The sequence below is a fragment of the Adiantum capillus-veneris genome, chromosome 25, assembly GCF_014529385.1.
Source record: "Adiantum capillus-veneris isolate H3 chromosome 25, ASM1452938v2, whole genome shotgun sequence".
NCBI classification, from domain to species: Eukaryota; Viridiplantae; Streptophyta; class Polypodiopsida; order Polypodiales; family Pteridaceae; genus Adiantum; species Adiantum capillus-veneris.
This window is the reverse complement of record NC_140955.1, coordinates 16,009,632-16,022,115: the sequence shown is the minus strand read 5'-3', so window position 1 is coordinate 16,022,115 and position 12,484 is coordinate 16,009,632. Positions and strand designations below refer to the sequence as shown.

The 12,484-nt window shown below is 44.0% G+C and overlaps 1 protein-coding gene across 1 annotated transcript in view; it reads left to right on the top strand.

Moving 5' to 3' along the window:
- The first annotated feature begins 7,018 nt into the window (after positions 1-7,018).
- LOC147424463 (uncharacterized) overlaps positions 7,019-12,484 on the top strand; it is an 89,736-nt gene continuing 84,270 nt past the window's right edge. Inside the window, exon 1 of the mRNA XM_086500373.1 lies at positions 7,019-7,578. Within this exon, the coding sequence (XP_086356499.1) occupies positions 7,220-7,578 (359 nt within the window). The 5' untranslated portion in view covers positions 7,019-7,219. The remainder of the gene's footprint in view (positions 7,579-12,484) is intronic.

Here is a 12,484-nt window from a genome sequence, read left to right as displayed (position 1 = left end):
AGAGGATTTTAACGTCATAGGAAACTATCCTAAGAGACCTATAATTCAAGAGGGAAATGGCATAACCAATCTACCACACTTGGGTGATAGAAAGGTTATACCGTTTTCCTCTTTTTATTAGCACACTCCCACACACATGCACCCGAGAAAAAGAGGATTTTAACGTCGTAGGAAACTATCCCAAGAGACCTTAAAGATATGGTAGTTGAACTCAAGACATGATATTCAAGAGGGAAATGGAATAACCAATCTACCACACTTGGGTGATAGAAAGGTTATACCGTTTTTCTCTTTTTATTAACCCACACACCCACACCCACACACACAACTGAGAGAGAGAGAGAGGGAGGGGGGGGGGGGGGGGGGGGGGGGGGGCAATAGAGGGGATGGGTTAGAGGGATCATGAGAGGGAGAGAGGGGGAGGGGGAGAGAGAGAAGGGAAGGGGCCAACAGATAGAGAGAGATAGAGATAGAGATAGAGAGAGAGAGAGGCGAGGAAGGGGAGAAAGAAGGGGGGGGAGAGGGTAGGGGCTCTCTCTCACACACACACACACACAAAACGAGGAGGAGGTTCTTGGCTACTTTACCGGAGGGAGGGGCGGCAATGGGCTATGTTTGTAGGATTAGGGTCGGCACATGGTGGTAGTAAGCTAGCACCACTAACCACCATTGGTGGGCCAAGCTGATGGTGGCAATGGGAGGTAGTGGTGGTGGGATAGAAAAAAAAAAGCTCGCTCCGTTGTGCTCGCTCCATAACTGTCCCCGCTTGAGGACATCAAGCTTAGAGTACCTATTGCAAGGAAGGGGATCAGGTTGTTTAAAAAGGAAGATGGAAAGTTGATCTTTAATGATAAAAGCTCAAAATAGTTTCTAGAGGATGATGATATGTATGCGTTAGAGGATGCTTTTGACGATGCCTTTGATGATGAAAATTAATAAAGATTGAAGACAGTTGGTAGATGCCAGAGGATGTTGCAAGTTCAAAGGGAGTCAACGTCATGTTGCTCCACTTCCATGATGGGAAAAAGCATAAAGAGATACAGTTTGTGTTTGCAGAGCTTGAAGTGTAGGTATTATTTGTATTGTGATGGGACACATATTATGTAGGCATGTATAGATAAGTATGTATGCCAAATGTGATTGTTGGGATCATAAAATGAGGTTTTAATGCTTTGTGAGTCAGTCTACTTAGAACTTTTCAAGTGCACGTTTATGGGCTAATTATATAGTGGTCAAAGTGCTTTCAAAGCTTGTCTTTACGGCTCGTTGATTGGAGTCCACACGGGAGAGTTACAAGCATGTAAAGGTTTTGCGAGAGCCAGACCTGCAATCTTTGCATCAACTTTGGAATGGTGCCTAGGTGCTTGGTTTTAGTTTGTGAGGGTTTTGGCGAATAGCCTCTGATATGATCTTCAAGATGTGCTCTACGGTGTGACTCCATTTGGCCAAGTTATGCTTGTTACAGTCACAATTGAATGGTATTGAGATTTTTGAGCTTCGTTGGACGTGGGAAATGCAAGGATGGGGAAATTTGATGATTTAATGATCAATTAGATGCTTGGATGTGGGCGACAAGGTCGAGGCTCGGTTGGCTTTTATAGGGTTCAATTTGAGATTAATTTGGCTGTGTTATGAGCATTTTATCATCTTTTTGGGCAAGTTGGTGGTTTATGTGTGGAGCTTTTAGGTTCTCGGGGGCGGAATGACCAAAGTGCCATGTGGCAAAAGATAATCACATAAGTGAAGTTGGAAACCCATATGGTGGGGTATATAGGTTGGAGAGTGTGCTTTCTTAAGGTATCATTTGGGAGAGAGGCTCCCCTTGGGGGAGCTCTCCCCTCCCAAGCCATGGTGTCCTTTTATGCATGGCATCTTGCATGTGTGCATGCGATGGTAGCACTGCTGGGCTGTCAGTCGGTGGTACTGGCGTTAGGTGGTGGCACCCTTTGGTGCCTTTCCCACACATGGGGACCAAAAGCCCTACCCCTTATGTAAGAGAGAGGGCATGCTGCTATAAGTAGGAATTGCATGGGGCTAAAGATTAAAAATCGTTTACTATTTTTGGGAAAATCAAGCCAAGGCACGGAAAACGATCAAGAAACTTACACAAATTTTTGTGATGCACATAGGTTTTGGAGATGAAGCATCAAGAAACAAAGAGCTTTTGGTGTAATTTTAGAGTACGGACAAGGGAAAAAGAGCTTCGAGAAAAGCAAGGAGGACAATAGAGAGGACTCTCTCTCTCTCTCTCTCTCTCTCTCTCTCTCTCTCTCTCTCTCTCTCTCTATGTGCAAGGCTTGACATACATACAAGAAGGATGAATTGAGGGGATTTCTCTCTTGCTCTCTCTCAATCTCTTTTTCTCTCTTGGCAAAGAAGAAGACGATGAAGACAAAGAAGATCAACTTCAAGGATTTTGTATCGACTTGCTCCTCCCCTCTCGTGTACTCCGCTTGTTGCAAGTTGTGTCGAGGGTGATTAAACTCTGGTGTTTGCCGCCCGTACCAAGTATACACAGGGCCCTGTTTGTGACAATTTCCTATAATCGATTTCAAAACTCAATTGGCAATTCAATGCTTGGTTTTAGTTTGCAACTTGTGTAGCGTCTCTTGTGTTTTGGTTCTCGCGAATCATTGTCTCATAGCTAGAGGCCCGATGCTTTCCCAATTCCTTTCTCCAGCCGCTTAATCCCTGATAACGTTCATGAAAGGGCAAGCACCAAGAGCGGATAACTTCAATGTATTGTTCTATGCATTCAACTTGTTGGGCAGGGACTTGTCTATGAGCTATTGCAAGTCATCGCAAGATCAAGTGGTGAGAGACCGCAATAACCTCAATCTACCTATGCACATAAGCATGAGCCCTAGCTGCGGTGAGGTAGGCAACAACATATATAGTGGGGGCATGGGCGAGGGGTGTGTTGCTATATTTTTTATATTGCAAATATCGAGGCCACTTATACCGATAGGTTGGCCATCTTTTGTTTGCTCATGTTGCAACCTGATGCCGCATTACTTGACTATATTCACTCATGGGACCTCTTCACTTGCATGCATACCGCTCTAGCCTAAAGTGACTCTCTCGCACTGTCTTTTGCTTCTATCGAAGTCATCGATGTTGTTTGCCCTTGGGCATCATTGGAAGCGGCCCTTTAGTGCCCTACCTCAAGCTGTCATTTCAAGTCACGTGTACAGGTATATGCTACATTATCTCACATGAATTCATGCTATATTTCAATAATGTCATGATACATACATGTCATTTCCTCTACAATCACATTTTTTGCTCCAAAAATTATAAATCCATATATTTTGGCCTGCCCCAAAGTGGTAAGGCCTTAGTGACGCCTCCTCTGAAAAAGCAGAGGTTATTTTTTTACAAAATGCAAAGTTTTTGATTGGTTGGAAGAGATAACAAAGAGATGAGAAAATTTTAGAAATATTTGATTGGTTGTAAGAGATAGTGAAGCATTTCGTGATAAGATATATCATGATGGGAATGGAAGGGTGAATGAAAATTATTGATATTCCCTGAAATCTAGGAACCTAGGAATTTAAAACACTATCACCATCATCCCCATCGTCTTTGTAGAGCGGCACTGAATCGCCATCACCATCCCTTGCTCCCCTTCCCTCATGAGATCTCGACATATCTACCAGTCCTCACCGTGCATAGACCTGATCTCCTTTCGCTTCAACAACATTTCTTCCCTCCCAATCCTGCACTCGTCTCTACAAGCTCACGAGCTGAACTGGCTACTCTTGACGTCTCTTCCTGCATGAGAAATAGGTTCCCATGTGCGTTGCACTTGCAACCCTCCCCGAGCAACGCTCCATGTAGCACCCACCTTCGCTTCACTCATACGTCGGCTAGGCGTAACTGAATGCAACAATGATATGGAGGACAACCAAAGAAACAAAGATCTCTTCCTCTATCCTACCTCATGTTTCCATCAAACCACCCCAAAATATCTAGGCCTCTGGTCGTCGTAGTCCTTGACGCATGGATCTCTCCCCTCCATGTGTGTGTGTGTGTGTGTTGCTCCTGGATTCGCCAGTAGCTGTGTATCACTCACGAGACTAAGGCCATCGCCCTCCAAACCCCCCCACCCCCTCTCAATCCCAGCATTCCATTGTTGTGTGCTGGATTCCCTCGTACATGTGTTGTTTTCTTTGTGCGAAGGAGAGCATAAAAAAACGATTGTCTCCCTCCCACCACACACTGCTCTATTGCAACGACGATACATGGTGAAAAAAATCTTCGTCTCTATCCCCTGCTGCTCCTACCTCATGGCCTCCCTCCTCTCTACTTCATGCGCAACTGGCATTTCTATGTGTGCCTCGCGTCAGCTTCTCTCTCTCTCTCTCTCTCTCTCTCTTTTCATCTCTGTCTCTCCTTCATGTGCCATTTACATCCCTTTTTCCCCTCAAAGCCATAGCATGATCTACACAGATTGATCCACTTAATGCATCCCCACAGAATATTAAACGAGACCTACTCATTCAACCTTAGGCATGTAATAATTCCCTTAAGTAAAACTCCAACCATGCACGAGTCTTTAATTTGCAAAGGCCCCTTCCATGGCTCTTCAAATTAAAGTCTCTCACAAGGACCCTTTGCCTTGCATTTCTTCATTTCCTAGCTAGCTGAGCGACTTCCATCCTTGCTAAAGTGCTATTTCTCATTGACATCTCTTGCCTTGAACCTCCTATCCTGTGCTAATCTATGCCAACTATGAACTACACACATTTTCGTAGGAAGTCCACGAACTACATGCTCATCAAGCTTGGTCTTAGTCCTAATTCTTCTCTTCGGTTGGAGCAAAAAGTAGCAACACATTTCAATGGCAACGGATTAGGGCTTTAAATTCTTGTTGTATGGTTGTGTTTCTCAAGGAAATTTTCCATGTCCTTCTACAACTTTAGGAAAAAACTCCATGGCCGACTTGATGATATTTTTGCGCTGGAGTGAAAGGGACACCTCCTAAATATATTTCAGCATCAAAATACACTCCATTTGTCTTTTGATAGTTCTCCTCCTCGAAGAATACAATGAGAACTCACGGTAGAATTTGATCGAGTGTGGGACAATTTGACACCGACACCACCCATGCCTTCACTTTCGTGCCTCCCCTTGCATGGGTGGTGCATCGAGCAAGGCCTTGAAGGGTCTGTCAAGGCATTTTGCGTACTCTCGTCAGTTGCCATTGACAAGCAATGCTTGTGAATGCCAAACGGAGGGCTTGGAATGGTAACATACTACATTTCACCAGCCTCAAGCTTGAATGTGATATAGCCGTGCAACAAGTAGAGGTGGTTATGGGGTAGACTAGAGCCTTGAAGATTATATTGCATCACAAATTCACAGAGAAGGGGTGTTGAAGGCATTCTAAAAGCAACATTCATATCGATGATCGTAGGATTAACGATGAAATTTAAGTAGTAGAATGACACTGATTCAAGCAGCCGCCATGACACCGTATGGAAGTAAGCTTGAGGGAGATTACTGCTGACAAACTTGACAAATGGGAGCAACGCCAAGAAGAGCATGATTGAATAGAGTGCCAAGGGTCAGATAATGGCGAGAGCTTTTGGTTGTAGATTATTTCTTCTTTGATTGATTACTTTCATAACAAGGGTAGACCTCCTGATTTCATCACTTGTTCATATTAAACCTACCAACTTAAAACTAACTCACTACTTTCTCATTATCTCTATCTACTGAGAATGATGCATAAGAAGAATTGGTCTAGCCCCCTTAACAAGATATGGACAAAACAATGGCCGGAGGAAAGGTGGGAGCAAGTAATGGAGAACATCTGAAAGCCAAAGGTTCCGCAGCACATGAAGGTATTTTTATGGAAGGTAATTTGGGGTGCAGCTCTATCGACGAGGGTGAAGACTCAGGAGAGAGGGATTGGATCAGATCGATGCTTGGGGTGCAGGGGTGGCTAGTGAAGATCTGGCCCATCTCTTCATGGATTGCCCAACTATCAAAGGCCTTGTAGGGAAAATATGCAGCTGGGTCCAAAGAACATGGAGAATTGGTTTTTTCAAGATTGATCTATTCTTCGGAGGGAAGAATTCAGATAGTCCTGCCCTCCTCATCAACACCCAAATCGTCAGGTACTTCTTCTTACATAATGTCTGGCAGACAAGGAACTGCCGCGTGTTTGAAGGAGGTTTTGAGGTGGCAAGCTTCACAGAAATTATACAAGAAAGCAAAGTGCTAATATGGACGCTCGAACGTAAGCAACACTCGGAGGATTGGTCTAGGACTACTTGTGACTTGTTGTCAGCAGATGGCATACCTAAGATGGGTGAAAATCTTGGCCATCGATAATTAAAAGATATCAGAAGAACATGATAATGGACCTTGTGTATCAAGAATAAGAGGGCGGGTTGGAAGGAGTGGTTGCCCTGATAGCTGATGTAATTTTGGTCCCTGGATGGTGTCATGGCTCAACACGAGCATGACAAGACCTTGTAATTTTTTCGGTTGATCAATATAATTCACTCACAATTGTGAGTTTTGCCAAGAAAAAAAAAAAAAAACTAACTCACTACTTTCACTCACGAACCCACCACCTCCACTCATAAACTTTTGTACTTTTGAACAAAAAAAAGAGAAAAACATTTCTATGGCCTTTGCCCTTTGGATAATTCAAATAAGCAAGTGAACTACTTAAATTTGATATAAGACTAGAGTTAACCGGATGACTCTGGTTTTACTTAGATGGATCCCTATGAGCTTGTGGATGCCTTGGCTAGGGTTGTGAGGAGGGCTTACCTTGTATAACTTCACTCACTTTGGCGAGTTGTTCTGATAAATAAATAAATTAATATAAGACAAAAATATAATCCCTTTTCTATTAGCACAAAAGTTAGTGACCTCTCAAGCCTTAGCCTTTTGGAAAGAGCAAAAAGGTTTGCCTTCATTAACTTGCCATCCATTGCCTTTATCCAATGGTCCACGATTGCTACCTGGAGCCTTATGTAGGCTGAAAAAGGTCACATTTGCTACCTTGGTTTCGGTTTCGTGGGGTCTCTAAACTGAGTCTAAAGCAAGCTTCTTCTTCTTCTCTTGGCGAGTGCAGTTTTGCAGCAGCACTTAAGTGTTCCGCGCGCTTCTCCTCACCTCGCTGTCAATCAGAATGCAGTTGACAAGTCTCACTTTCGACGTCTCTGCTAAACCCTAACCTCCAACTCGCGCAAAGAACATGGTGTCTGACGAGCAAATAGTGAAGAGAATTGCCGAAATTCTTGAAAGCGCCGATCTCACCACCACAACCACCTCTGCAATTCGCCGACAACTGGAGCAAGAGCTTGATATCGACCTCAGTGGCAGGAAAGCCTTCGTCCGAGAGCAGGTAGACATCTTTTTGCAATCTCATCCACAAAACCAGCCTGAGGAGGAGGAGGCACAAGAAGGAGAAGATGGGGAACCTGTACAAGAGAATAATGGGGAAGTAGATGACGGGGAGGAAGAAGATGAGGAGGAAGAAGAAGAGGTTAAGCAGAAGCCTGAGCAGGATACTAAGCGCTTACAGGCCAAGATTGACCGAGCAAAGAGAGAGAGGTTGGAAACGTCAAATATTTTCCTATACGTTTCCTGTTGTTTCTCTTAATGCAGCTCTTGCCATGAGTAATCCAAATAATACAAGAGTTTGTAACGAATGAGTGGGAGTGTTTGAGTGGCATTGATTAGAGAGAATGTCTTTGTGAGTGTTTATACGAGGGTTTTAATCAGAGTATGAAGGTAGGTACTAGACTTTTCTTAATGAAAAAATTGGGCCAAACACACAGCACAATCTAAAACTAACGTATTTTGAGAAAAACTTTATAATGTTAGTTTGCGCTTGATATGTATATTTTTGATTTTAAGTTAATAGGCTAAATATGTTGTGGTGCCTCCACTTTGCATCTCAAATTAATAGAATCGACTATTTAATGGCCATATTTCAAGTTTAGACTTTTTCCTTTTCAAGTCCAAAAGTCGCTTTGCCATACCGAAGTGGAAGAGAGGATGATGGCCACGCTAGAGCTGGATCTGAAGGAGGACAGTCTCTTATCTCGGTGACACGGGATTCCCGGCGGAATTCATCGTGTGATTCATGGGACTGCTAAAGTGGACGTACGGCCGCGTGTTGTCGTGACAATACAAACACAAGTCGATGAGGTTGTGTGGATGTGGGGATCGCTTTTCGGCCAATTATGAAAGCGTTGATTTTGTAGAGCTTTTGATAGCTGTTCCTTTTGGGGCCAAGTGCCTTTAAATTGAGTGCCTTGAAAGCACTTTGATTTTAGTGCATGGCTGGAGATTGCATTTCAGTGCATGATTGGAGATTGCTAAGTGACTCCTTGGCAATTGTACCTCTTCAAAGTTCAACAATAAAGAAGTATTGCAAGGGGCACTTACCCTTGGGGCCATCGTAGTTGAGTGGGGAATGCCGCCCCATTGTGTCTTGGTCATCGTCTTTCAATTTTCTTTCAGGTCAAGTACTTGTTGTTTGAGTTTAGTTTGTGGTGTGTTTGTTTGATTCACTGTCTCGTCAATGATTACCGGTTCAATGGCATCAAAGACCCAACGACTTTTCTACAGAGTCCGATTTCGTTTTCTATAACTGCCATGGAAGCAGCAATTCCTCATGATTCTTAGGAAGAGTAAGAGTATGTGGAAGAGGAAGTTGAAGTCAAGGAAAAAGAGGATGTTGAGGAAGAAGAATTGGCTAAAGAGGAACAAGTCACTAGTGAGTGAGGGTGTGTGTGTATCACAGTGATGATGTGGCATGACCCGATGGACCAAAAGAGAGGTAGAGTTGAACTTGATGTGGGCTTGACAAAGCCTACCAAAAGAGCTTGCAGCCTGCGCAATTTGCGGTGAAAAGCGCGGGTCGCATGGGTGTTGACATAGCAGCTGGGACGTTTGAGCTTTTCAACCAGCTACTAGCTACTGATAGTGTTGACTTTCAGAGCTTTTTGAAGCGGCACTTTGTTATGGCAATTGAATTTGTTACTTTTGCTTTTAAAAGCGTGTCATACTGTACGAATTGCTGAAATGACAATGCAATCTTTTTGGAGGTCAAATGCTTTTATAGTTAATGCTTTTCATGTATTGTTTTTAGGGAGGCCAAGGGCCTTTAAAAAGATGGGCTGGGCTCTGCCTATGGCATTCAACCAGGAAGGTGAAGCAGGGCAGAGGCCTAGAGTCTCGCAAAGTTGTACTAAGCTCAAGCAATATAAAGAAATACCAAAAGGGGCGCCAAGGTTTGGGGCAAGTACTCTCTTGGGGTGGAACTCTGCCACTCTCGGTTTCGTGTGTCGTGCACTCTCTTTTAGTTCAATTGTTTTGTAGTGTTTAAATTTGTCTCGTCTATTCTTTTCTGTCGCCACGTGGTGCCCAACCCTTACAGTGGTATCAAAGCTCTAGTTGTGTGCTTTTCTGAAAGCATACAGGTCCTACCAAAGAACAGATAGAGCATCATGACGTTCATGGATTCGGTGGAATACGTGCAGTTTCTCCTCGACAAGCTTCGCGATATTCTTTCACGGCATCCGCAATTGAATCTTCCGATGCTGCAAGGGTTTCAACAGTTTTTGAACTACATGTTACCCCCTCTAATGCGCGAGGTGGTACCTCCTCCGACACTAGAAAGTGCGAGAGCGTCCAATTGGCAACCTTCCCAGCCATTTGTTCCGGTCGGGGGAGTCTTCAGGAACATGGTGTTGTTGATGCACCTAGATCACTGTGCAACCACTCATGAGTCACAACAACATCTAGTCATCTAATCGAGATAGACATCTTGAGGCACTAGAATCTCATTTAGTTCACATTCACTAAGGCATCACATCTAGATCTCACCGATCTCTACAGATGTCTGTATGCACTAAGTTCAAATCACATTCCTTCTTCATTCACTTAGCTATCACATCCATCTTATTGGTCTCTGACGGATGTCTAAATGCACTAAGTTCGAATCATTCATCATGCAAAATGCTGTAGATATTTCATCTTTCTCTTCATGTTTCTAACAATACACATGAAAGAGCACATGTTTTCAACTGAATCAAGAAAATTTCCTATTCAATGCACATAGTTCATAAAATCATTCCGCAAAATAGTGTCAACCTGCCAACACCCTAGAATCTCATAGAGAATCTAGTGACTTTATTCAATCTAGGCAATTTGTGACAAAGGAGTGGAGTGGTTCCCCTCTTGTGCAATCCGCACCGCACAAGATTCAACTTGCTAGTTTATCGGTAACATTTGACATAGACACTGCTAATGACCCAAAAGCTTCAAGGTATAACTCTCTTTGAAGAGAATTTGCAAGGTTCTCTTCCTCCATCCACTTTGCATCGAGGGGCAAAAAGTACCCTTGACCAAATTATCCGGTGGACCTAGCTTACCTTGCTGTGCTTTTCTCGTGCTGTGGGACCTATTGGTAGCCCTGCTGCCCTCCCTATCCTTGACACATTCTATGATCTACTAGCTGATTCCCCTTTCCTTTCTTTCCTTGTGCTCTGGGACGTGGGTAGCCTCGCTAGCCTCCCCTGTCCATTGACATGTCAGTCTCAATCATTGGAACCCTGAGACACATTATCTGATTCCTGTTCTTCTTCAAAATCCTCTAATGAACTTGCATCTGGTTATGTCGCAGGTGCTTCTCTGCGTAACAACATAGTAGACCACCATGTCTGTGCATTTCCTTTCAAGTAAGATGTCGCCCTTCGCACCTTGGAGTGTTTCGTGAACCGACCTCCTGAGAAGGCGACATCAAACTGTTGTATAAACTTAAGGGCTCAACAGGTGTCCTCGTAGCTTGAAAATGTCTCAAACCTAATGGCCCTACCCCCTTCCGTGAACTCCTTGGTCTTCTTGCTCATCTGTTCACTGTCAGAGGTGTTCACTGTTAGAGGAGGACGAGCTCTCCTCCTCTGAACTGCTTGACGACCTCCCATACCTTCTAGAATTTTTCAAAAATCAGATTTTCTTGCTTTTGTTGCTTTTTCTCCGCTTCTTCCGCCTTTTCTCATCCTCGCTAGAACTAGAGGACGATGAACTGTCGGAACTCTCTAAAGACGAAGAAAAATCTAGGTCAATTTTGCAAATCAAGAGAATCCACTGATTTCCTCTTCTTTCGAGAGTGCTTCAAGCCTTTGATTATTTGGTTCATCTTCTTGTTAAGAGTTGTGTCTAGCTCTTTCTGTGAGTACACTTTTTGCTTTTCTGCACTCGTGTGTCCTTTCAGCTTTCTTCTTGACCCGAGAGGAGAATCAATGGCCTCTCGCCATCTTGCGTGAATCTCATCCATCAGATAAGTCTTCAGATGCTTCACATATCAATCTTTTCACATGTGTCAACCTGCAATTGACGTTTGTACAACTTCCCCGCCGAAAATTTACTCAATACTTCATTCTTTTCTTCAGTTCTTGCGCCGTATTTCAACTTTTCCTCGCCTCCCTACTCAGAGGTGTTCTCTATCAGATTTCTTCGGGAGAACTGATGTGTGCTCTTCCGCTCTTTATGGCATATGCTCCTTAAGATAGAGCGATGAAGACGGGAGCGCGCTCGATGCGCGATGGACTAAGGGTAGGAGTGGCTAATAAGTCTAGGACAAACAAAATCTTGACTGATTTGTGAGATTCTCCTCGAGAACCTTTGAGTGGTGCAGAAGGGATTGGATCCTCCGTGGAAGAAGAATCTTTTTGAACTCTGACACCACTGTTATAGGCTTGGACTCAAGCGAGAAATCAATAGCAACACATGAACAAAAACTGCAAAATCACTGAGCTTAGATAGAGAGAGAGAGAGAGAGAGAGAGAGAGAGAGAGAGAGAGAGAGAGAGTGCACGGCGGAGTTCCGTGCCTAGATGCACTGGCCCCAAAGGCCGGTGCCCCTTTCAATATTTCTTTATTATTGCTCACGACAAAGTAGAACTCCCGAGGATCCTGTGCTCTCAGACTCTGCGTCTAGATGCTCTGTAGAGTGAGACCCCAAGGGTCCTTTTAAACTTACAAGGGATGCCCAAAAGCAGAGCCCCAAAAGCATCAGATTCAAAAGCACTTAATTCCCAAAAGCATCTCCTGCCAAAAGCTGCCAGCAATGTGAATCGCGGAAATATGTACAGCCTGCCACGTCATCACAATAGTGCAAATCGCAGGATTCTGTACAACTGTCACGTCAGCATGACCAAGGCAAATCGTGGGATTCCGTACAACTGCTGTAAGGTGCAGCGGATGTGAATGTTGAACTTTGCTCAAGATGAGTGCTCCGAACTATGCTCAAGGTTCCTTTTACTTACGGAAGGCTCCTTCCGTTCCTTTAGTGAGAGAGTGCAAATGATCACAAACAAGCGGGAAACACTGTGAATGAAGGTGCTGAGACTGAGAGATAGAGAGAGAAGAATTCAACACTAGAATGTTGTCAAACGCTCCTCCGAAGGCCCCACTCTCTATGGCGAGAGCGGTCTACTATTGATTGC